Genomic DNA, 25,131 nt, shown 5'->3' on the forward strand with positions numbered 1-25,131 from the left:
GGCGCCGGCTACAGCTCAGCCCGGACCCGGACACACCTGGCCTGTACCTTGCGATTCTAGGGACCTGCGCGGGAGTGTGGTTCTCCCGGTGATCGCCCCCTTCGCTGCCTGACTCCGCATCCTGGACAATTGGGGGCGCCCCAGTGGACCATGAGAGATAAGGACTGAGGGCCAGGAAGGGGAAGCGAGCCCGCCGAGAGGTGGCGGGGGCTGTTCACACCAAGGGCCACAGCGGCAGCGCTCCGGCCTCGCTCCGAGGCTCCACGCCTCGCGGGGCCCGCGGGGTCAGCCCGGCAGGGCGGGGATGCCGGGGCTGGGGCGGAGGGCTCAGTGGCTGTGCTGGTGGTGGGGGCTGCTGTGCAGTTGCTGCGGGCCCCCGCCGCTGCGGCCGCCCCTGCCCGCCGCCGCCGCCGCCGGCCGTGGGGCGCTGCTGGGGGATGGCGGGAGCCTGGGCCACGCGGAGCAGCCGCCGCCGTCCTCCTCCTCGGGCTTCCTCTACCGCCGGCTCAAGACGCACGAGAAGCGGGAGATGCAGAAGGAGATCCTCTCGGTGCTGGGGCTCCCTCACCGGCCCCGGCCCTTCCATGGCCTCCAGCCGCCGCAGCCCCCTGCGCTCCCTCAGCAGCAGCCTCGCGGGGAGCCCCCTCCCGGGCGGCTGAAGTCCGCGCCGCTCTTCATGCTGGACCTGTACAACACCCTGTCCAACGACGACGACGAGGGCTGGCCGTCGGACGAGGAGAGGCGGCAGCCCGGGCCCCGGAAAGGGGCCAGCGCTTCCCAGCCCCGGCAGCAGCCTCCTGGAGCGGCGCAACCCCACAACCGCAAGAGCCTCCTTGCCCCGGGACCTGGCGGCGGCGGCACGTCCCAGCTGACCAGCGCGCAGGATAGCGCCTTCCTCAACGACGCGGACATGGTCATGAGCTTTGTGAACCTGGGTAAGGATCTGGGGTAGCGTACAATGAGAACAATCCCCCCTTTCCACTGTCCCGGGTTTGGGGGCTGTGCAGGGTGAGAGGGTGGAAGAGCCCTTGGCGCTCGAGTTGGGGATGGCGAGACAGGGGCGGAAGGATTGGGGGGCTGCGCTCCTGCCACCTGAGCGGCCGTGGGCAGCACGTGCAGCCCCCAGAGCCCCGGGCCTGGCGGCACTTGGGGAGCCACAGGAGGCGGCGCACTGGCGGAGGTGCGACGCTCTGCAGGTGCGTCTCTGCAGGATCCCGGAGCACGTTCAGCGCTTTCCTCAAGAGTGTCCGGCTTGGGCCACCTTCACTACACTGTGGCGTAAAGTCTGGCCCGAGTGTAGCCATCTGGGAAGGAGAAGGCCCTTCCACACTTTCCCCTCCTGTTTCCTTTTGCACCCTTAACGCGCTGAGTGCCTGTTTTCCCACCGGGATTTTTCCGGAGTCCGAAAGCAGCTGAGAACTTTGGAAACTTTATGTGATGATGTTAAGTGGCATCCACGGAACTGGGGAAGGAAAGGTGCCTAAAAGGACCGGGGAAGGCGCGCCAGTTCCGGGCCGGCGGGGCTGGCGCTGGTTTGGGGCTGGATCTCGAGCCCAACTCCCGGTTAACCAATCCAGCAACGTTTCTCACATGCCTTTGGCCAATGCCCCAAAAGGCTGAACTTATGATCAGCACTGCCCAAGCTTTACGGGCAGAGAAAGGGTGCGGGTTAGGGGCCGGGGTTGGGCGCTGAGCTGGTCTGAACCCGTTGCCAGGCAACAGAATGGAAATTCAAGGGCGGCTAAATCGGGCTCCGCCACAAATGTTCTGTGGCAAACCCCGGCGAAGTTACATAGCCTCCCCCCACCCCCCCACTCCCAAGTTTTCTAATCTGTAACTGAGAAGAGGGTAAGGAAGTCTTCCTGCCTCTCCCCCACCCCAGTCAATGCCGCCGATTTGTGCTCTTCGTTCATAAGGTGACTCAGTTTAGCGTACACAGAGGGATGGCGGAGACGCGTTCTCCACGGGGAGACATCAGGACGCAGTAGCCATGCCCGGAGTGGGTGCAGCGGCACTGTAACGTGCGTCTCCGCGCGCTTCCTTTCCTGTGGGACGCGTGGATCTGCCCAGGCCCCAAAGTGGGTTAGCAGACACTTGCCAAAGAAGCAAGCACTTGGCCAAGCTACGTCAAAGACCTCTGTCTGTCATTTAAGGACATTATTTACTTGAATGACTACCATGTAAAATATTCTGGCGAGTTCTTTACAGCTATAGCTATAGGATGATTCTTAACTCCGCTGAATTTGGGGGAAGAAAGAAGGAGTGGGGGCAAAGGGGGATGGGGATGTGCATCCAAGTGGTGCAGAAATCCTCCTGGGAAATTCATGAATCAGAATCTCACAGGCTCAAGGCCTGCCAATCCTGCTACTTGCAGTGCCAGGGGTTCTGATTGGACAAGAATTTTCACAATTTATTGGAACTGAATCCAAGGTTGAGCTACTTCCAGGAAGCATTCTAAGGAAATTCTGCCAGTCAATAAAATTTGGGGAGGGGGTTACAGAGGACAAACACTGTTCCTTATTTTAACGTCTCTGATTCTTCTGGCTTAGTAAATTCCACCTCTTTCCCGCTCCCTCACTCCCTTCCCCAAATTTCTCTGATTGTTTGGGGAAATGTATTATTGCCTCTTGTGGGTAGTCCCAACCTGGACAAAGTGGAAGCAGAGAATCATGCTGTAGTCTCCGGGAAAACCGTTCCTGGGCTTGGATGGTTATTGTCAACCTCCGCTGCCAATTAACATACCTGAGGACACTTAACAGAACTAAGGGATGCTGGGGCTTCCCCTTACAGCAATTAAGTCAGAATCTTTGAGGGTGGTCTCTCTCCCACCCTCCTCTCCTCCCCCTCCCTCCCCCTCCCCTCCCCCCCCCCCCCCCCTCCCCCTCCCCTCCCCCCTCTTTTCTTTCTTTCTTAGGGCCTCAGGCTTTTCTAATGTGCATCCATGATCAGCAGGCACTGGCATAGGAGATTCTGATGTCTGAAGGAAATCAATAAATCATCCCAGTAAGTGATTAAGAGCAGTGTTTCCCTTATGTTAATGGCTCCCAAATGGTGCTACACAATAGAATCAGCTGGGGGCTTAAAAAAAAAAAAAATCCAGATGCCCAGGTGGTACCCATGTCAATTAAACTGAATGTGTGTTGTGGAACCCAGGTATCAGTATTTTTAAAGATCCCCAGGTGATCCCAATGTTTGGGAACCACTGCCTTAGATGTTCTTTGAAATTGTGAGAGTTGGCCTGAGGCAAGTTTGTAAAGTACTGTGACATTTACAGTGTTTAATAACCTCCAAATTCTCCCCCTCCCTTGCTTTTCTGACCTTTCCTGGTCTACAGGTACACATTGCTTCTGAGTCACACTGCTTGAAGTTGGTTGCCAACTAATTCTGCTAAAGTAATGGTTTAACAGAGTATCTCCCTAGGGATACTTTCATTTTTCTTAAAGGATTGTTAAAGATACAAAAAAATACCACTGAAAAATTAAAAATTCCAAGAGAATTCAACAATAGTAGTGTTAATTTTAGTCCTTCCCTCCCTCCCAGGCTGACGTGGAACTGAAAGGAATTCATGAGTGGGGAACTCAGCCGCAAGCCCCTTGTATCAAGCCACGGGGCTTTCTGACTACAAGTTATAAGCACTAAGCTGTAGGTTCAGACCTGGACTCCACCTGGGTAGTTAGAGGAGAAAACCTTTTCCAGATAAGTGGATTCAAGTCATAAAGCCATGCCACCATAAAGTCAAGCAATTCTATTTAATCTTAATCCAATTAGTAATAGGAAAAGGGGATTCATAATGAGAGGCTAAAACGTCTGAGTAGAAGGATAGTTCATTTGAAGAAAGTAACTGCTTAGCAATGTGGATCCTTTAAATAAGGATGTTGGGAGAATCCCACAGATTTCCTAACGTGTCAATGGCATGTTACTGCTACATTGCATGACTTTTCTATTAACCTACAGAAAGATCCATGTTACAGTTTTGTGTTTTAAAGTACTCTTACACTCATTGAGTTAGATAAATTGTAAACTGTAAGTATAAGGGAAACATAGTGGTAAACATCATTTTTCCTTGGGGCTGAGCAATAATTTACTCATGAAATATGTTTAGCCCTGGCCGTTGTGGCTTGGTGGATTGAGTGCCGGCCTGCAAACCAAAAAGTTGCCGGTTTGATTCCCAGTCAAGGCACGGGCCTGGGTTGCAGGCTAGGTCCCAGCAACCGATCCATGTTTCTCTCACGCATGAATGTTTCTCTCCCTCTCTGTCTCCCTCCCTTCTCCTCTCTCTAAAAATAAATAAAATCTTAAAAAAGAAGAAATACTTAAAAAACCCCTGACCCTTCTCACCTGGAGTGACTCTCAGAAAGTATGAATCAACAGCATTAATTTCTCTTGCATATTCCCAATGCTGGTCACTGCTGTTTATTCTGACTGTTTTAAACTCCCTCCAGGTGAAAAGGCTGGGGGTGTGTGGCCTCCTAAGTGCTAACTGGATGGTGTGCAGTGTGCCCAGGGAAGCTGGGGTACTCAGGAATCTGCATTCAATCAGGGCCACAGATGCCATTTTCTACTTGTTTTCTAATGCTAAAAATGTCTTGGCAGCCTCAAAAACAAGGCTGCCAACTTGGTGACCTTGGAGAAGTATCCCGAAATATCCTTCAGGTCTTAGCTTAAAATTCACCTTCTGAGAGAACTTTTCTCTAACCACTCTACAGAAATTAGTGCTGCCCCGCTGCCCTTTCCACTTCTCTACCATCAGAGCTCCCTGTTTATTTCCTTGGTTGCACTTATCACAAGGAGTATTATTTTTTCTTTTTAAATTTGCTTACTCATTTATTTGTCCCCCCTCTAGGATATCAGCCTCAAAAGGCAACCAGGCTTATCTACTGCTGTAACATAAGTTCCCAACATAATGTCGAGCACATAAGAGGTGCTTATAAAAATTGAATTAATGAAAGCATAGGCAAATCTCTCACTTATAATTTATAATTCACTAATCTGGTGATCATTTAGAGATGGTATACCTATAAGTAAATAAGTGAAGACATTTAGGATATTGAGGTTTCATGGTATTTGATGTCTATCATAATGCTTAATTAATAAACTTCTTTTGTATTAGTTACCCATATGTATATTAATTTGTAATAGGCATTACACTTGAGACCAGTGCAAAGGTTTCTTTAAATCTCTCCATTTCAGACTTCATTTATTTATTTTGAATTAATGAGGTGTTGATCTCCAGATACTAGGGTAAAATGAAATAAAAACTCAAATTATGCTCAGAAAAGTGAATCAGTATGTATTAGTACAAGTAATAAGAAACTTGTACTAAAAATACTGGCAATCTTCTGACAAAATTACTCTTGGGAAACATAAATTAGAAGAAAAATGGGAATATTCCTTACTTGTATGTGTAACCAGATATACCATACTGTCTTTTTCTCATAAACACAGGATCAGTGGTACTATTTTTCATTTAAGCTGCCTGTACTTAAGAAGGAAGATTTTTGTTATCAGCAAATAAATCCATGCCTGCAAGCTACTCACGGCAAAAATAGTTTGGAGAGTGTGTTTCAAAGAAGCTGTAGATTTTTTCCTAAAGAGATTTAAAATAGTAAATGTGGAATTCAGTGGTATTTCAACAAAAAAGTTGTACAAAGTGTTCTTAAACTCGGATCAAAGGGCAAGCAGATATCATTGTTTAGACCTCAGATGGTGTTTCCTCTGGTTGTCCTTCTAAGAATGGGTATAAATCCTTTTTAAATATGCTGAATCATGCTCAGTTCCTCTTCTGAAGGGCTTACCTCTGACTTGCATGGACAGAGGATTCTCAGTGGTATAACAAAGTATGTGAAAAAACAACCCTTAAGAGTCAGCATGTAATAATTACGTTTCATCACTGTGTGTTCAGAGTTTAGCTACTTTCAATATTGGGTTACAAATTAATATTTTACTTGAATATGGTGGGCGGAGGGAGTGGGTAGATGGGTGAATATTGGATATCAAAGGTAGTAGAGCAGGCTCTTAAAGATAACAGCTCTGTCATGTTTGCCTCACCTAATCTGTTTAAAAGCTGAGTAAGAATAGGAAAATGAAAAGGGTAAAATTTCTGGGATAATGAACCAGCTTTCTATAACTTTTCCCCAAGTTGATCATCCACTCTCTGCTTCCCATCTTGTATTTAAAAATGAATTAGTCCATGTAAAGCTTAATTTTTCTTTAACTTAAAGCCATTACAGTGTCCTCTTAGTTTTTCTATTTTGAGTCTTATTCTGTCCCCCTTCCCCCATCCTCTTGTCTGAATTTTAGTCACATCATCTTTACTGCTTCCATCAGTGGAAGGAGAATAGACAATATTTTACTCAGATAATTATGTTCCTGATTAGAAGGTTGCATAAGTATCTGAGTTATCAGAGTAACAGAAGTAGAAATCAATATAGAAACTCCCTAAGACAGGAACAGTTTGCAGAATCCCCATGCATGCAAACAGCTATTACACATTAACCTTTCTGTCCCATCCTCCCTGAGGCCTTTGCTTAACCCAGCATCCAGCTGGGTCACCCCGGGGCTCGTATGGGGGACAGCTGCAGTCTTCTCTCCTTTTGTGTTCCCCACGAAGAGCTAGTACAATTCTGTTGTCCTGTCTCTGTTTTCGTCATGACAGTGAAGTTGCTTTTTTGTTTAAACATGGTTTTCCTCTCACAATCCCCTTACCTCTTCTTCAACACCTTGACTCCCATCTCTTTCCCAACACTTGTCCTCTGGAAACTTGTGAGCCAGAAAAGGGCTCCAGTCTCACCCAGAATATATGGAACTGGTGACACTTGTATCAGGGAGCAGGAAAACGATTCCTGTTTTAGTAAAAATTAGAGTTATTAAAGAACCAGGGCTGTTAATCTCTAAAGTTTTTGAGAATGCCAGAAATTCACAGAACCTCAGAGTTATACCTGCTAATCTTCTACCACAAGCATTAGAAATAAATGATACTGTAGTTCACTGAAGTTGATTGGATGTTTTGTTTGATCAGTAGTGTTCTGAAAATACTGTTCTCTACATTTGTTTCCCCAGTGTAAAGACATAGTATTTCAGCACACTTATGGATAAAGTTAGACTCTGGAGATGGCTGAGGTCACATAACATTGTTTTTCTGGGAAACATGCCCAGCAGCAGACAACCCATTTTTATGTTGGGCTTTCTCTGTCATTGATAGGAAGTTTGAAATTATTGGTAAATTTGCATTATCCACGGGTCACAGAATTTAGAGCTTTAAAGGTTCTTACATATCATCTAATCTCTTGTGTCTGCTGTTGAATGTGTTACATTTATTCAGGATCCATTTCTCTTAACTGCTATAACACCTGAAGGCTGAGGGACAACCAGGAGAACCACAAAGGCATCCTAATGTAACAGGGGAGCAGGGCCATAGGGTTGTTGGTCAGGCATGAATGGATAATTGAGGAGAAATTACAAAAGTATGCAAAAGCACAGCCTTGGGCAATAGCCAGGATGACCAAATCTGGAATTTTGTGGGTTTTCTATTAGTGGAAGGCATTCTCTTCTAGAACTCTGCTTTAAGGAAAGAAAAAGCCATGCATTCTATAAATACCCCCTTGTTCGGTATGTGGAAGGATTGTTGATCCGAAAGAATTGTTTTCTGCTCTGAAAGTGAGTTGAAAACCACATTGCTCAGAGTGGCATTGTTCCTCTGATGTCCGCAGGCACGGATTCTCTTCCTGCCCTTCCCATGACTATTATTAAAGACTTTGGGCCCATAATAGAGATGATATCTAAATTACATCAGGTAATTCCTTGATGGGTCCCCACGGTTTTGTTATCTCTAACCCAGTCTTGAAAGATTGGGGCGAAGACTCTCCTTCAAACATTTTTGCAGAATGAGGCTCTGGTTCTGAGTGGGAGAGTCTTCCTGACTTTCTGGTTCTTGGGCACACACCCTTGATTACTGATCCTGCAAGATAGATTGGGATTGTCCTAGGCCTGAAACATCCTTGCTCCGTCGTGCTGATTTTATGTTCAGATTGTTTTCTCATCATCGGAGAGCCTGTGGGGGGAGGAGTGCAGAGGCTCACAGCAGGCAGAAAACAGTGCCCCGGCTGCTGCGGAGCCCGGCGCCCTCTCCGTGCTGAACTTTGATATCCGCCGCGATCCTTATTATGACTCTTCTGCCACTTACCCTTTTCACCTTGTCCAGAATGTGACTTCCAGCCTTAAACATCTGCGTTTGTTGATTGTTGTTCCTGTGTTTACAGTCTCGTGGGTTTCCTGTACATGAACATAGGCGGGCAAAAATTCTGATTTGTGTATCAGCAGAGTATGAACTAACCATATCATTGGTGTGAGCTATTTTATGTGCTGATTTGGCCGGGAGATTTTTATAATTAGCCTGGCTTAATCTCTGAGACCAGTTATTTTCCCTCCCTTCTTTTAAATCTATGAATTACATTTAAATATTCTGAAAACAGAGCTTTGTAAACTATAAAATTAAGCACTAAAAGTTTTTCTTGACTTTGTTTTTTCCAGATTTTATTTGAACACCCATATCAGAATAAGTTAACAACAGAGAAGCTCTGCCTTTATAAAAATTTTATTTATTAAAGCAGTTATAGGCCTACAGAAAAATTAAGTAAAAGGTACAGCCATTTCCCATATACTGGCTGCCCAGAAACGAACAGTCTCCCTCCCTAGCAACATCCCCAACCTGAGTGTTACATTTGTTACAGTTGATGAACCTGCACTAATATGGCATTATCACCCAAAGTCCATAGTTTATATTAGAGTTCACTCCTGGTGCGAGACATTTTATGGGTTTGGACAAATGTATAACGACGTATATTCATCATACGGAGTATTTTCACTGCCCTTAAAATCCTCTGTGGAGAAGCTGTACTTTAAACTAGAAAAACAAATCAATAAAAATATTAAAATTCAAAATACGTAGAGTTTAGGAAAATAGAAGTAAAATGCCTCTGTTGAATAATATTTTATTTCTGGTGTTTTACCACATCGGTGTATAAATAAGTAATTTTGATTGAACATGTGCACCTTGTTTTGTGCTTCTATGTGTGGACAGCAAATCTAGTAGAAATCTCTCTCCTTCTCATCTAGGGGTTTAAAAATCTTTTTTCTTCCACATACTTTCAGTGAGGTGTCTGTCACCATAGTACCTAGACAATCCCTCAGGCAGAGAGATATGAGCGATTAAATTTCTCCCTGGCTTGCACCCTGTTTGATCCGTGCTCGGCAGGATTTGGGGGAGTAAAAGAAAGAAGCCTGAAGAATGAATAAGAATTATAGGAATTCTGTGCTTGTAAATTATTGAAATTTGGGGAGTTGGCAGGGGAGGGGTTAAATATTTCTCCTTTGTTTATGAAAATATATATTAAAACTTAGTGTGACTTCTGGCTTGAGAAACTCACAAAAATATCTTTTACTGGCCCTAAAGCCAGGATCAGAGGACTTTAAAAGCTTAAATAGGAGAGACTGTTTAGATCAGATTTAAACTAAATTTATAAAGACTCCATAAATACAGAGGTCTTTGTAAGTGAAGGTCATTTGCTTTAAGCTGTTTTCTATGAGAAAGGGCTACACAGATTAATGGCAAATAAATGAGACAATGCAATAAGGTAAGTAACCAACGCGGTAACTCCAAAGAGTGCTATTGAACAAATAGCTAGCAATGCATTTGCGATATTTTGGGAACTTGTGAGCATTTCTTTACAAGTATTTAATAGGTGAGACATGAACTCTCCCTATCAACTATGAATTCCAGTTAAATTAATCACCTCTTTTGTTCTCCCCCAGCCCTCCACCGCCGTAAAGATAGAACCTTAAAAAGAGGGAAGAGCTTGGGCCATGGCAGTTTCAGGTGGCTTGAGAAATTCAGCTTTGTTTCATGACATCTGACTTAGCACGTGCTGTGGTTTAACCACTTCTCTGACAGGGTTGATGTTGACCTGGGCCGAAAGTGAAACGGAGGGTAATAATAAGGAGGGTATAGGTGCTTTCAGTTGAAGGTATTTGAGAGAGTTGTGTTTCTCCCAGAGGGCCATGGAAAAAGACCTTTGCACTTTTATGGGGTCTATGTAGGGCAGAATTCCTTAACACCAGCTTTGGTAACTAGTCCCACAACTCTGACACCTTGGTTATTTCATCTACTTAATTGAGGTTGTTTGACCCTATTGCTACCACACGCACATGTGTAGTCATGAGAAGATGTGGACACCAGCATAGCTGCAGGGATATAGGTGACCCCCGGTGGAGGTTAGTTTCCTTCTTTCTCTCTTGCTTTTCCCTTCCTTCTTCTCTTCGTTTCTTCCTGTTAATAAATTTGGCGACTCTATGGCACTTATTTCCCTTTTACATTTGTTCCTTTGCAGTAGTGTTGGTGCCTTTGGTGGTTCTTAATCTAGCAGAGCAGTCTGTACTCATTCCATGAAGCCTGGTAGTTTATACCACCAATGTGACTCATTGCTTACTCAAATAGTTAAATAGCTGGTTTTCTTGATGGTGCTAGGAAGTGCTTAAGGCCTATTCAATACGGAGTTGAGGAAAGGGCATATGTTTAAGATTCAGGAAGCTTGAGTCTGGCCTCTAGTGTTAGTATTATCTCTTTTTATAATATCTTGTTCAAGCCACTTAACCAAATATACTTGTCTGTAAAATGTGAGTATTGTATTTTCCAAATAGTGTTTGATGGAGCACGACCTTTCCATCATGCTCTGTAAAAGAAGGTCATGGAAGCACTTTATTTCATATTCCCCTCCTTGAGATTTTCAAGTCTATTAGCATTTAAAGCCCTAACAAACCCAGTGATAAAGAAGTTTCCTCACTTGTTTTAATAGTTTTTTTAAACTTACTTTTACTCTGTAACCCCTATTTTCTGAAACACCCTTGTGTCAGATCCAGGCCTCTACCCCCACATTCACTCCTGACTCTTCCCCAGAGTGAGACCCCAGAAGGCTGCATTTCCAGCTGCCTCTGCTCTTTTGGGGGTCCAGCTTTCACTGGAAGACCTGCCCTGCTCCACCTTCTGCTGGCCCCAGGCTCTCTCCTCCTTCCTGCTGGTGGGAGGGGCTTAGTGGTGGGTCTTGCTAATCCATGATCTGGTTGGCTGCTTGGCTCTCCCACTGCTCTACCACCAGCTCCCTGTATTAAATTCCCTCTCTTGTAAACACTTGCAGGTGTATCTCTTCCCTTGGTGGGACCCTGAGGGCTACGGCCTCTTAATTCCCTGCAATACAGTAGAGAAACTCCAGGCTGCATGATGCTCAGAAACCAGTATTAGGAGTGTTCTGTGTTGTATATCTCTGAGTGATTTTTTTTAAACAGCTTTCTTGAGGTATAATTGGCATCCAATAAGCTGCTTATTTAAAGTGTACATTATGGTAAGCTTTGACATATATGTGTATCTGTGAAACGATCACTGCAATCAAGTTAGTTGAACATGTCCAGAGCTATTCTTTTACCCAGTTGTCTAAGCCAGGGAATGAAGTAATCAGACTTAACACATAGGAAGGGCAGTGAAAATTCCCACCTTTCATTAATGCCATTGTTCTTCATGCTCTTATCGTATATACTTTGAACATCCTTAAGTATGGAATTTGCTGAAGATGTTTGCGAATGGTTTTCTTGGATCAGAGAACTCCAGCCTCAAGCCTGCTCTTTGGATTTGTGACTGGCCTTTATCCTGTATCTCATCCCCTTATATTTATTTTAGGAAATAATCAAAATAGGCAGATATCTTTCCCAATTTTGAGATCAAGCATCTGGATATTTTGGGTTGCTAGGGATCCCGTTGGCATCTTGTAACACTCAACTTTAAAGATTTGATCCTTTGGGAAAAATTGCAAAGATGCTTCCCTGTGTTTCTATTTTAAATTCTGGCAATGTAGGTAGGACACAAATCCAAAAAATGTATAAAAGTATACTCCAATTTACCCTCAACTTTTCCTGCTATACTTATCCTTTTCCAAATGTCCTATAAGCTTAAATCAAAACTGCATGCAAAAACTACATTTTTTTTGCAAGAAAACACAAGTATTGCATATTTTTGTGGCCTTTTGCCTTAAGAATGACTGATGTCACTTATTCTATATTGTCAGCAAGGCAAAAACCGAGACTTCTATAGTTGCAAATTTATATTAACCAGTAGTGGACGGTAAGATAGGGGAGAATTTGGAGATTTTTTGAGAAAATTGTTAGTTAGAGTAGCATTACTATTCCCGATAACACCCAGTCATGTAATAGAAGAGTTTTGTGAAGTTAATTCAGGGAAGCTACTCTCTCTCTTCCACCCACTTAATCCTCTCTTCTTGCCATCTGACCTCTGTTCCCATTACTCTGTTGAAATTTTTGTATCAGAGGTAACTAATGACTCTGCTCTGAGTCTTCACCCTCCTCTGTGCAAAGCTTTATCACCTGACACTCCTTTTTTTGCATGTTGTACAATCTAAGAAATTCTCTCCTTAGCTTCTATAATGCTGCTTGCTTACTCTCGGTTCTTTTTCTGTCCCACAGACTGCTACTGTGTTTTGGAACATTTCCTAAAGAACAGCAAACAATTTGGGAGGGTTGGCCTGAGGCACTAGACCTACACAGGAAACTGGGATAGGCTTGGGTTTGAAGTGGAGGGAGCATGTCCAGCCACAGGAGTGAGATAATAATATGCAGACATTGGGCATGGTGAAGGGCAGGTGCCAGGCTTTTGGGTGAACCCCTATGGAAGCTCAGTGGCCTGGTTATGGTGATGAGGAACCCTGCAGCTGGTGTATTCAGGAGGCCAGATGTCAGCTACAGGGAGGTCTCAGTTCTGAGCAAATGTTTTCCTCCTCTTTTGCTAACTCATGTATTCAAAGTGTGATCCTGCCCCAAAATTACTAGAAAAGTGAAATGTAATAAAACCAAATGCACATGAAATCAAGCCTTAATTTTTATTTTATTTTTATTTTTTGACTTTTTAAAAAAATTAATTAATTTATTTTTTCAAATACATTTGTCTCTGCCTACCCCCCACCACTTTCCCTTGCCCCGTCCCTCCTTCAACTCTTCCCCTTTGGTTTTGTCCATGAGTCCTTGCTATATGTTCCTTGACTTTCCCCTTCCCTTCCTTTTCCCCCGCCCCCACCTCCTTCCCTCTTGTCTCTGTTGGTTTCTTCTCCTTTCAGTGTTGCTGGTCTTATTTTCCTTGCATCTTTGTATTGTTGGTTAGGTTCCGCTTACAGGTGAGATCAGATGGTATTTGTCTTTCACCTCCTGGCTTATTTCGCTTAGCATAATGCTCTCAAGTTCCATCCATGCTGTCTTGAAGTTTAGTAGTTCTTTTTTTCTTTCTGCTGCGTAGTATTCCATTGTGTAAATGTACCATAATTTTTTGACCCAATCATCTACTGATGGGCATTTAGGTTGCTTCCAACACTTGGCTATTGTAAATTGTGCTGCTATGAACACTGAGGTGCATAGGTTCTTTTGAATTGGCGTTTTGGTATTCTTAGGGTATAGTCCCAGCAGGGGAATCACTGGATCAAAAGGCAGTTCCATTTTCAGCTTTTTGAGGAAATTCCACACTAGGTACTAGTGTACTAGGGTTCCCTTTTCTCCGCAGCCTCGCCAGCACCTGTTGTTTGTTGATCTGTTTATGATTGCCATTCTGACCGGTGTGAGGTGGTACCTCATGGTGGTTTTGATCTGCATTTCTCTGATGGCTGGTGATGCCAAGCATCCTTTCAAATGTCTCTGGGCCCTCTGTATCTCCTCCTTGGAAAAGCGTCTGCCCAGGTCCTTTGCCCATTTTTTGATTGGATCGTTTGTCTTCTTGGAGTGGAGTCAAGTGAATTCTTTATATATCTTGGAGATCAAACCTCTGTCTGATGTATCATTAGTGAATATATTTTCCCATACGGTTGGCTCCCTTTTCATTTTGCTGATGTTTTCTTTTGCCGTGCAGAAGCTTCTTATTTTGATGAGGTCCCACTTGTTTATTCTTTCCTTTATGTCCCTTGCTTTAGGAGACATATCAGTGAAAAAATTGCTGTGTGGGATATCAGAGAGTGTCCTGCCAATGTTCTCCTCTAGGATTTTTATGGTGTTGTGACTTATATTTAAGTCTTTTATCCATCTTGAGTTTATTTTTGTGTATGGTGTCAGCTGATGATCCAATTTCAATTTTTTGCATATAGCTGTCCAGCTCTCCCAACACCATTTGTTGAAGAGGCTATTATTGCTCCATTTTATGCTTCTGCCCCCTTGGTCAAATATTAGATGCCCATATAGACCTGGGCTTATTTCTGGGCTTTCTATTCTGTTCTACTGGTCTATGGATCTGTTCTTATGCCAGTACCAGATTGTTTTGAGTACAGTGGCTTTGTAGTAGAGTTTGATGTCCGGTATTGTGATCCCTCCTACTTTGTGTTTCTTTCTCAAAATTGCTGCGGCTATTTGGAGTCATTTATGGTTCCATATAAATTTTTGAAATGTCTGTTCTATTTCTGTGAAATATGTCATTGGTATCTTAATAGGGATTGTGTTGAATCTATAAATTGCTTTCGGTAATATGGACATTTTGATGATATTAATTCTTCCAATCCATGAGCATGGTATATGCTTCCATTTATTTGTGTCTTCCTTAATTTCTTTCTTAAATGTTGTATAGTTTTCTGAGTATAAGTCTTTTACCTCTTTGGTTAAATTTATTCCTCGGTACTTTATTTTTCTTCTTGCTATATCGAATGGTATTTTTTTTCTGATTTCTTCTTCTTCTATTTCATTGCTGGTGTACAAAAATGCCTTTGATTTCTGAATATTGACTTTGTATCCTGCTGTTTTGCCAAATTCACTTATTAGGTTGAGGAGTTTTTTGGTAGAGTCTACAGGGTTTTCTATGTACACTATCATGTCATCTGCAAACAATGATAGCTTTACTTCCTCCTTTCCTATTTGGATGCCTTTTATTTCTTTCTCTTGTCTGACCGCTGTGGTTAGGACTTCCAATACGATGTTGAAAAGAAGTGGTGAAAGCAGATATCCTTGTCGTGTTCCTGATCTTAGTGGGAAAGCTTTCAGTTTTTGCCCGTTGAGTATGATGTTGGCTGTAGGTTTTTCATATATGGCCTTTATTACATTGAGGAATGCCCCATTTATTCCCATTTTGCTGAGTGTTTTGATCATAAATCAAGCCTTAATTTTTAATTATTAGATTCTACCAATACAACATTATAAGTCAAATTGCTACCAAACTGTATAGGTAGTCTCCATCTTTGTACTTATTTTATTGCAGGCCAGCTACAGAAGTTGTTGATCAATGCAGTCCCACTGTATTTATTCACTTGCAGTTTTGGACCCGCCTTGACTTGGGATCTGGTGTGAGGATCCCCATTTTAATAAACTCACTTGGAAACAAGAGTGGTGACTAAGGTTTGAGAGCCAGGGAGCTAGTTACTCAGGTTCAACCTTAATCTCTGACCTTACTCTCACATGGAATCAATCACTCCTATTCTCCCATCTTTTTTCTCCATTTTCTTCCCAAGTTCCCTGGGTGAGAAGATCTTGGCCTTGACTCTATGCCAGTCTCCTCCACTGCTAGTCTGTCCTTGCATCAATATCAGCTCTGCTTTTCTGTAGCACAGGTGTGATCTGTTATCCCTCATCCATCACCTTCATTGGATTATTATGGCCTACTGAATAAAGCCAAGATGCCATCTGACTTCCATTCCCTTTCAATTTCAGCCCCTCCACACCTCTTTGTATACATATCATTCACGCAAGTAACTGTGTTCCATGATTTCCTTCGTCTGGCCATGTTCTCATAATTTATCCCATTTACATTGTGCAATTGACCACTTTCACTTTCTCAGTTGTATCTGCTCTTTAAATCCCAGCAGAAATGCCACTTGTCAAGGAAGCCTTTCTGAAATTTACTTACCACATGCCACAATGCTTTGCAAGAGCTTTGGGAGCCTCATGGCTTTCCCTAGAGCAGAGCACCACAGAGTGTCATTCTACTCAGACGTATGTGTGCAGGCAAGCTCTCTGCATGGCTTGGAGAAAGGAGTAGGGAGCCTTGAGTTCTAGTGTTGGCGCTGCACTGAGCAGCTGTGTGGATATGGGCAAATCACCTTCAACACAGACTTCTCTGCTTCGTTGTTATTTAATGCTTTATTTATTGTGACACCTACTCCTTCTTTCTCCCACTCCCAGCACCTAGCATGGTGTCTTACATGCTTGATGCTCAGTTTCTCTAAACCAAAGTAAAATTGGTGTGCGCTGTCTTCTTTCTCTCATAAGAAGTGCCATCAAGCATTTTGATGAGGGAATTATAAACTGTGAAACACTGTGCTAATATGAGGAATGAACCTCCATTCTCAGAGGCGGTTATAAAAAGAGACATTGCCTTCGACTTTCAGGGTTTATGTTCTGTTATTCTCTAGATGGGTTAGGAAAAAAGCCTTCAGGAAGAAGAAATATTATTTTCCATCTTTCTGATGTCATGATGACTTTAATAAGTATTAAAAGGAGTCAGAAAGGAGTGCTGCTGAGTCTAAATTTAAATGTCCTGGTTGTGCTGTGCAGAAAGCTTGCATGCGAGGAGGCACGACTCCTCCTGCAGGTGCCGACGCAAAATACTTATCTTGTCAGCTTCTACTCTAGGCCGGCTGGCTTGGCTTACATCGTGAAGGTGTTAGACATTCTGTTTACACAAGGGCTGAGGGGGTGACATAATGTCTATTGAAGCAAAGTCACTTAGCTCCCCACTAGGCAACAGGGAGCATTTAAAAACCAAAAACAGATCAAAGGCATGGGCAGGGTTGAGATACCCCTACCCAGGAGCAGAGCGGTCTGGCCAGGGAGGGGTGGTCTCTTGGTTGGTTGCCTGGAATATACGTGCATTATTGCCTCACCGTATTTCCAGACCACTGGTGAAATGAATCAGGCAGAATTAAACTCTGAGCAGCCAATCCAGAGAGATGCTTAAGTGGGTGCATGTGTGTTCCAATAGGTTGGAAAAAATGTCCACTGAGAGTAAGCACATACAAGATGTGATGTTTCTCTTTTTGCAGACTGTTAGGAAAGTTGTTTAAAATTAAACAAGTCTTCAGTACTTAAATTATGTATAATGAGACAGGTAGGTCCTAGAACAGAGAGTTGTTGTTTTTTTCTTCTTCTTCCTTATCCCACTTAAATTTTGCTCTTCCTGCCAGAATGTGCAAGACATAAACACTTTCATTTCCAGGAGATATATTAGCCTTAGCATGGAGGAAGGGGAGAGATGGAGTTGATATAGTCCATAGCAGCAGCAAATCTAGTTCTCATTCACCTTTTATTTGGTGAACTGCAAGGCTGTAGCCAAGGGAAATATAAAAATAACTTGTGATTCATATTTATAAGTCTCATCAAGTGATAATCTTTTGCATTTTATACTTTTTTAATATATGTAGATGTAGAGGAAGGTATATTATACAGCATATACTACTTTTATGGTCTAACCCCAAATAAGTAGTTTATTGTTTTTTTCCAGCTTTATTCAGATGTAATTGACAAATAGAAATTGTATATATTTCAGTTGTACATCATGATTTGATACATTGTGAAATATCACCACAATCAAGCTAATTAACATATCCATCACCTCACATTGTTACCATTTTTTTATATAGTAAGAATACTTTTTATCTACCTTGTTAACAAATTTTAAGTACATAATGCAATATTGTTAATTATATTCACCTTGTTATATGTTAGCTCTCCGGAACCCACTCATTTTGTATAACTAAAACTTTATACTCTCCGACCAATATCTTCCCATTTCTCCCTCCCCCTCAAGCCCTTCTACTTTTTGCCTCTATGAATTTGCTGAATTTTACTTATTATTATATTTTTTATCATATTTTATTGATTATGTTATTACAGTTGTCCCAAATTTTCCTCCTTTGACCCTGTGCACCCAGCACCCCTTGTCCCTCAGGCAGTCCCCACACATTGTTCATGTCCATGGGTCATGCATATAGGTTCTTTGGCTACTCCATTTCCTATACTGTACTTTACATCCCCATCGCTATTCTGTAACTATTTGCACTTCTTAATCCCCTCACCTCTTCACCCATTCTCCCCCTCCCCCCTCCAATCTGGCAACCATCCAAATGCTCACCATATCCATGCTTATGTCTCTGTTCTTGTTTGCTTACTTTGTTTTTTAGATATGTACTTCTTGCCATTTTATTGTTCATACTTTTGATCATCTTTTTCTTAAATAAATCCCTTTAACATTTCATATAATAATGGTTTGGTGATGATGAACTCCTTTAGTTTTTCCTTATATGGGAAGCTCTTTCTAAATGGTATCTTTGCTGGGTAGAGCAAGCTTGGCTGTAGGTCCCTGCTTTTCATGACTTTGAATATTTCTTGCCAATCCATTCTAGCCTCAAAGCTTCTTTTGAGAAATTGGCTGACAGTCTTATGGAAATTCCCCTGTAAGTAACTAACTGCTTTTCTCTTGCTGCTTTTAAAATTCCCTCTTTATCTTTAAGCTTTGGCATTTTAATTATGATGTGTCTCAGAGTGGGCTTCCTTGCATGCATTTTGTTTGGTATTCTCTGTTCTCTCTGGACTTGCATGTCTATTTCCTTCACCAAATTAGAGAAATTTCCTTTCACTATTTTTTTTGAAATAGATTTCCAATTTATTGCTCTTTCTCTTCTCCTACTGGCACCCCTATGATGTGAATGTTGGACTGCTTAAAGTTGTCCCAGAGGTTGCTTACGCTACCCTCATTTTTTTTGGATTCTTCTTTCTTCTTGATTTGATTGGCTGTTTTTTACTTCCTTAAGTTCTAAATCATTGATTTGATTTAATTTTTAGCTTCATCCACTCTGCTGTTGTTTCCCTGTAAATTGTTTTCTATTATAATTAGTATATCCTTCATTTCTGTCTGGATCTTTTTATGCTGCTGAGGTCCTCACTAAGTTCCTTAAGCATCCTTATAACCAGTGTTTTGAACTCTGCATCTGACAGATTGCTTCTCTCCATTTCATTTAGCTCTTTTTCTGTTCTTTCATTTGGGTCATTTTTTTTTTTTTTTGTCTCCTTGTTTTGGCAGCCTCTGTGTATTTGTTTCTATGTATTAGGTAGAGCTGCTATGACTCCCTGTCTTGGTAGTATGGCCTAATGTAGGTGTCCTGACGGGTCCAGTGACACAGCCTCCCCTGTCACCCAAACCGGGTACTTGAGGCGAGCCCTTTGTGTGGTCTGAGTACATCCTCTTCAGGTGGTTAAACCTTGGTTGCTGTTGGCAGATCAATGGAGGGATTTTACCCAGGCCAGTCAGGTTCAAGGATTGGCTGTGACCACTTACTCCCAACTTCTGCCCTCCATAGAGAATCAGCTGTTCAGGGGCAGGGTGGTGGTGCTCTGACATGGTCTATAGCTGTCCACTGGATGCGTTGGCCCTGGGTTTTCCTGGTGGTGCAGGCCAAGGTCAACCCCAACCTGTGTTTAGCCTGGGGCCACGCTACCTGAGCTATAAAGCAATTTGAGATGACTGCTACTTGTGCTGGGCTTGGAGATTCCCGGGTGAATCCAACCTGTGAATCTAGGCTGGCTGCTGCTGGCACTGGGCCTGGGGCTCACTGAGGCCAGCTGTTGCTTGTTTGATAGGATTTAGGAAGTTGTGAAGCATGAGCCAAGACAAACCATTCAAATGATATAGCAGGTTGGGTGGGCCTGTAAGTTGGGAGGGGGCAGAGTCTCTGGGGATCTCCAAGGTGGGTCAAACAGTGTTAGCCAGGTTGATGGAGTCTCAGACATGGTACCAGCTTGCTGGCTCTGTGTGAAAGGGTTGGAGTTTAGAAAAGGGACACTGACCTCTGCTTGCCTTGATGCCAGATACTTCAGTTTCTTCTTGTGTACTACTGATGCCTTTCAAGCTTCTACCCCAGTGCTAGAGCTCAGAGAGACTGAGTTGAGTCTGTGTGTGGGTTAAGAGGAGGAACTGCTTAGGGCTCCAGAAGTTTCTTCCACCAAATCAATCCCTGCTCATTTTTGCATCCAGTTGTTGTAGGGACTTATCTTCCTGGCATTGGTACTCTGGTGTGGGGCTGGGACTCCTTGCTCCTGAGATATCCTTCCCAAATTTTTATCCACCTCATATGGGTGAGGGACCAGCCAGTTCTGCGTCTGCGCCCCTCTCACCAGTCTGGATGGATGTGGTTTCTTTAATTCTATGGTTCTTTAATTCTACATTTAATTCAAATGTACTTCTGATGGTTCTGAGTGATGGTTGTTCTATATTTTAATTGTAATTTTGAAGTTGTTGTGTGAGGAGGTGAACCATGTTTACTTGGGTTGCTATCTTTACCAGAATTTGAATTTGCCTAATTTTAGATTCTACATATAATTGAGATCATACATTGTTTATCTTTCTGTGTCTAGCTTATCTCGCTTAGCATAATATCCTTCAGGTCCATCCATGTTGTCGCAGGATGTCCTTCTTTGTAAGGCTGAATAATATTCCATTGTGTATATACCACATTTTCTATTTCCATTCATCCATCAATGGAAGACACTTAGGTTGTTTTCACATCTTAGCTAATTTACTGTTTTGTTTTTTATTTTTTCAGCCATATTTAGGAACAAGTAATAGTGTATAATGTTACATTGTTCAAGGTATCTTGACTAATGGTTAAGGTGTCTTGGCTATTGTAAACCTGTCTCTTCCTTAGTATTATTTTGTTTCCATTTGGCTAGATCATTTTAGGATAAAAAATTTTCATCTTACCATAGTGCTTCTCCCCTCTCAGTGTTGGATGACAGTCTTTCTGAAGCAAATGGATCATCCTTTGTTTTCAGAGGAGTAGAAATGCTCACTCATTCTCATGCCCTTGATCTCTCCCTGTCTCTTTCATAGGCTGTCATATTTTCATAGTCCTGGTGCTTGGGGCCTGGCTCATAGGAAGCTGAGCTCAGAATTGAAACCTCTGAGTGCCACCTTACATCACTAAAACCACAGAGACAACTGGGATAGCCCTGTTAACACTACAAAAATAAAATATGTCACCAGAACATTTCCCTGGAATGAAGAATTTATTTCCATGATTCCCTAAGGTCAACTATGGTACATGCTTTTTTCTACTGGGCAGCAAACATATTTTACCAAACTCTTACCTAAGTGCTTTTCATTTACAATTCCACAATGAATTCTTGGCTTCCTCCATGTTGATTACTGCAAATATTGTCATTTTCTTCCACACCTTTTTGAGGAAGCAAATTCCAAGTTGTGATTCATCTTTTAATTTTTGCCAATATTTATTGTGAAAAATTTTCAAACATAAACAAAAATTAAAAGGTTTTACAGTGAATATCTGTATACCCTCTACAGAATGCAAAAAAGATCTATTTATAAAGGGACTATATGTAGCACAGGAATACGAAAGTACATAGGTTCTGTTTGCTGCATTATTTTGCATTCTGGAAGATACAGTGACAGTGCACCTTTAATCACATGGAAACTGATGCACTGGGTAACATACCCTGAGCAGTTTCCTTAAACTCAGGACTATCTTCAGTATTAGAAGTGACAGGTTTAATTTGGTTGTCCAGTGTTTATGGAGGCTTTTCAAGGCACCAGGCTAAGTGCTAACTACACAGTAGGGAGAGGAGAGGTGTAGTTGCTGATTCAAGAAGACAGATGCAGGGACACGTAACGCTGACCCTGAGTGGAGTATTGTGGTCTCTATGATAGAGGTAAGAACAGAACATGGGAGCACCAAGGAGGATGTGATTGATTTACTGGGGGACGGGGAGGAACGGGGCATTCAGGTTGAGTGTAGAAAGAAGAGTTGGATTTCTGCTGGAGGACATGGAAGGCAGAGGCGTTCCTGGCTGCGGAACACATGAGGGAAATGACAACGGGGCTCTGGGCATGGGGAGAGGCCCAGGGTGCTGGTCCAAGGCCTAGTGCATCCCAGTGGTCAGGGGAGACTCAGCCGGGGAGAAGGTTGGGAAGATAGGCTAAGAGCAGTTTGTGAGGGATATTGAAGAGATTCTAAGCAATCTGAACTTTATTTTGTGCACTGCAAGGAACTCCTTAGAGTGTTTCAGTGGGGCTGTGGAATGGTTGCTGCGTGCTTTAGGGAGACGAATGTGGTAGCAGGGTGGAAGGAGGCAGGGAGAGGTTGGATGTGAGAGGATCAGCTAGGACGTTTTTGTAGTTCTCCAGGTAAAACCCCCATTTAATCTGTTTTTGCAGCATTCAAGAGTCTTTTTGAAATTTTAAAAGTACATTTTCCCTTTACTTTGATTAAGTTTAAAATGTTTAATAAAGAGGGGAAATTAGGTGAAAAACTCATGAATAGCACCTAAGAGATTATAATTTGTGGGAAAAATGCTACTTCCAGTAACTAAAATCTGAAAAGTTATGATTTAAATAGACATGAAATAGACTTAACCTGGTCTTCCAGGAACTCCTGCTCATTTCTCCTTGCAATTAAAAACACTCATTTGTGAGCTTAGAATTGTGGTCAAGGTGCAGAGAATGTTCTGTTTTTTAAACTACTTGGCTTATGAAGAGACTTCAGCAGTGAACTAAGCCTCATTCACAGGTGGCTCAGCCCAAATGAACCAATCAGATAGAAGTTCAGCTTCATTTTCCACATGATTTGTCTCCACTCCGTTCGCCAACCCACACCTGCAACAGGTAGTGTGAGAGAGGGCTGTCATCTCCTGGGGCTGGAATTAGCCAGTGCCAATTCAAGCAGGTGACATGCTCTTCTCCTTCATATCTCCCGAATTAATCACATAAGAACCTAGTCCTAAGAAAGTTTTGTTTACAGTGTTTAGTTCACAAATGTTATTATCTTGGTCGACAAACACCAGGACAACCATATGCATGAGAGCTGGTTTAGACACATACACATTCACTGTTGGTATTTGCAGGAGGCAGAATTCTGACCCCCGGTGTTTGCCCTCTTGTGTTAGCCTGCAAATATGTTACCTTACTTGGCAAGGGGGAATTGAGATTGATAAGCAGCTGACAGTAGAATAGGGAGATTATCCTGGGTGATTATTCACATGGGCCCTTAAAAACAGAAGAGGAAGGCAGAAGAACCAGGCAGGTGGGGTGGAAGAAGAGGCAGGGCAATTCGAAAGGGACAGGAACTAAACCTGCTGGTGCTTTATTTGAACATGGAGAAAGGGACCTTAAGCCAATGACTACAGTGGCCTCTAGAAGCTGGGAACAGCGCTCAGCTGACTGCAGCAAGGAAACAGGGGCACCAGTTATACAACCGTAAGGAACTGAATTCTGCCAATTCACATGAGCAAAGCAACAGATTCTCCCCTAGAGGCTCCAGAAAGGAAAGCAGTTCTGCTGACACCTTGATTTGAGCTCTAGTGAGACCCATGGTGTACTTTTGACCTACAGAAAAGTGAGATAATAAATCTGTATTGTTTTAAGCCACTAAATTAGTGGTAATTTGTTAGGGCAGCAATAAAAAATGAATGAATGTTATTTATACAGGGCTTTGATACTATTCTTCTTCCCCTGGAATCCCAGGCAATCCCTTGAATTAGAGTGATCTGAATGATGGTGTTCCGGAAGGTTAACCTGCGGGCACTGGACTGCCTGTGTTTGAACGTGGGTTTTAGGTCAGTTGTCCTCTTTGAGTTCCAGTTCTACACCTGAAATATAGGAAATAATAATTGCATTTTGTTACTAGGGCGGTTGTGAGAATTAAGATACTACATGTAAAGAGCTTAGCATGGTGTTTGGTACATCTTAAGTGCAATAGTTACAAGCTGTTATTGGCTTTGTTTGCAATAAGGGGCCATTTAAAGAAAAATCTACATGTTCTTGGCCTGTCATGCTATTTAACACATCATCATCTTATGCTGAGGGTAGAAAACCACCAAAAGAGAAAACTGGAAAACTTAGTGCAGTACATATTTATTAAATTCAATTTGAACACACTTACTCTTTCCGTACTCTCTGGAACTTGAGGAGATGATGTTTATGAGAGAAATTTATAAAGCTAAAGCACTATGTCAGCAAAAGGTAAATAAAGTAGGATATTTGGGGGCTTTGCCAGCTGTGGGAACCACAAATACCCTGTGAATAAGCTCAGTGCCCACAGTCAGCTTCTGATTAGGTGGAGACTTTTGCAACCTAACCAAGTTGAATGATCCAAGATTCATTGTCAATATCCAAATAATCATCATGTGCTGAGAAACATTCTGGTTCTATAGGCCTCTGATTTTAGAATTCCATAGTCCTATAATATTTTTTCTTTTTTTAAAGATTTTATTTACTTCTTTTTAGAGAGAGGGCAAGGGAGGGAGAAAGAGAGGGAGAGAAACATCAGTGCGTGGTTGCCTCTCAAGAGCCCCCTACTAGAGACCTGGCCTGCAGCCCAGGCATGTGCCCTGACTGGGAATTGAACTGGTGACCCTATGGTTTGCAGGCCTGCACTTAATCCACTGAACCACAGCAGCCAGGGCTCCATAGTCCTATAATTTTCTTGTATTCTGTGATCTTCTTAGTTTTTCGGATTGCAAGTGTGCTGCTGTGTCATGATGATGTCCTGTTTCTGGAATCGATAGAGGATGAACATGTCAAAAAGTTTTAGGAAATTCCCACATCATTTAGTCAAATAAGGTATTCTAATAAAATAGGAAAAAAATCTCTCATACTGCCATTTTGGACTCCCACCTTGAGGCCACTGGTTTTCTCTCCTTCAGTATAAATGCTTAGGGTTTTCCTGTGGATATTCATTGTCTACTATGTTTCATTTACAAAAGGCAACCTTGGATGAACCACTGCATCTGCAATAGGGGGTGGTGAGAATAGGTTATTCCACATTATTGATGTTTTTTTTTTCAGAACATGAAGCAGTGCTTAGCTCAGATTGCCACTATCAGGGAAATTCAGGGTTTTTTTTCCCTGACCAACTTTGGTTTTATCCTATGAATACTGTATATAATCATGTTTCCACTTTTATTGATCACTAGGGAATCAGAATTATTTCTAATTTATTGTATGGTATTTATTCTATATTAGCCTTATCTTATTTTTTTGCCCTATTTTCCTTCCATCCCCATTTTCACATCTGTTTAATGTTTATCCTATAAAATTCTGTGAAT

At 42.5% G+C, this 25,131-nt stretch overlaps 1 protein-coding gene across 1 annotated transcript in view; it reads left to right on the top strand.

Annotated features, from left to right (window-relative positions):
• The first annotated feature begins 230 nt into the window (after nt 1-230).
• Nucleotides 231-25,131, top strand: part of BMP6 (bone morphogenetic protein 6) — a 155,090-nt gene continuing 130,189 nt past the window's right edge. Inside the window, exon 1 of the mRNA XM_054591935.1 lies at nt 231-935. Within this exon, the coding sequence (XP_054447910.1) occupies nt 305-935 (631 nt within the window). The 5' untranslated portion in view covers nt 231-304. The remainder of the gene's footprint in view (nt 936-25,131) is intronic.

Source organism: Pteronotus mesoamericanus, unplaced genomic scaffold (genome assembly GCF_021234165.1).
Source record: "Pteronotus mesoamericanus isolate MK-2021 breed Mesoamerican mustached bat unplaced genomic scaffold, CSHL_Meso_final scaffold_31, whole genome shotgun sequence".
NCBI lineage: Eukaryota > Metazoa > Chordata > Mammalia > Chiroptera > Mormoopidae > Pteronotus > Pteronotus mesoamericanus.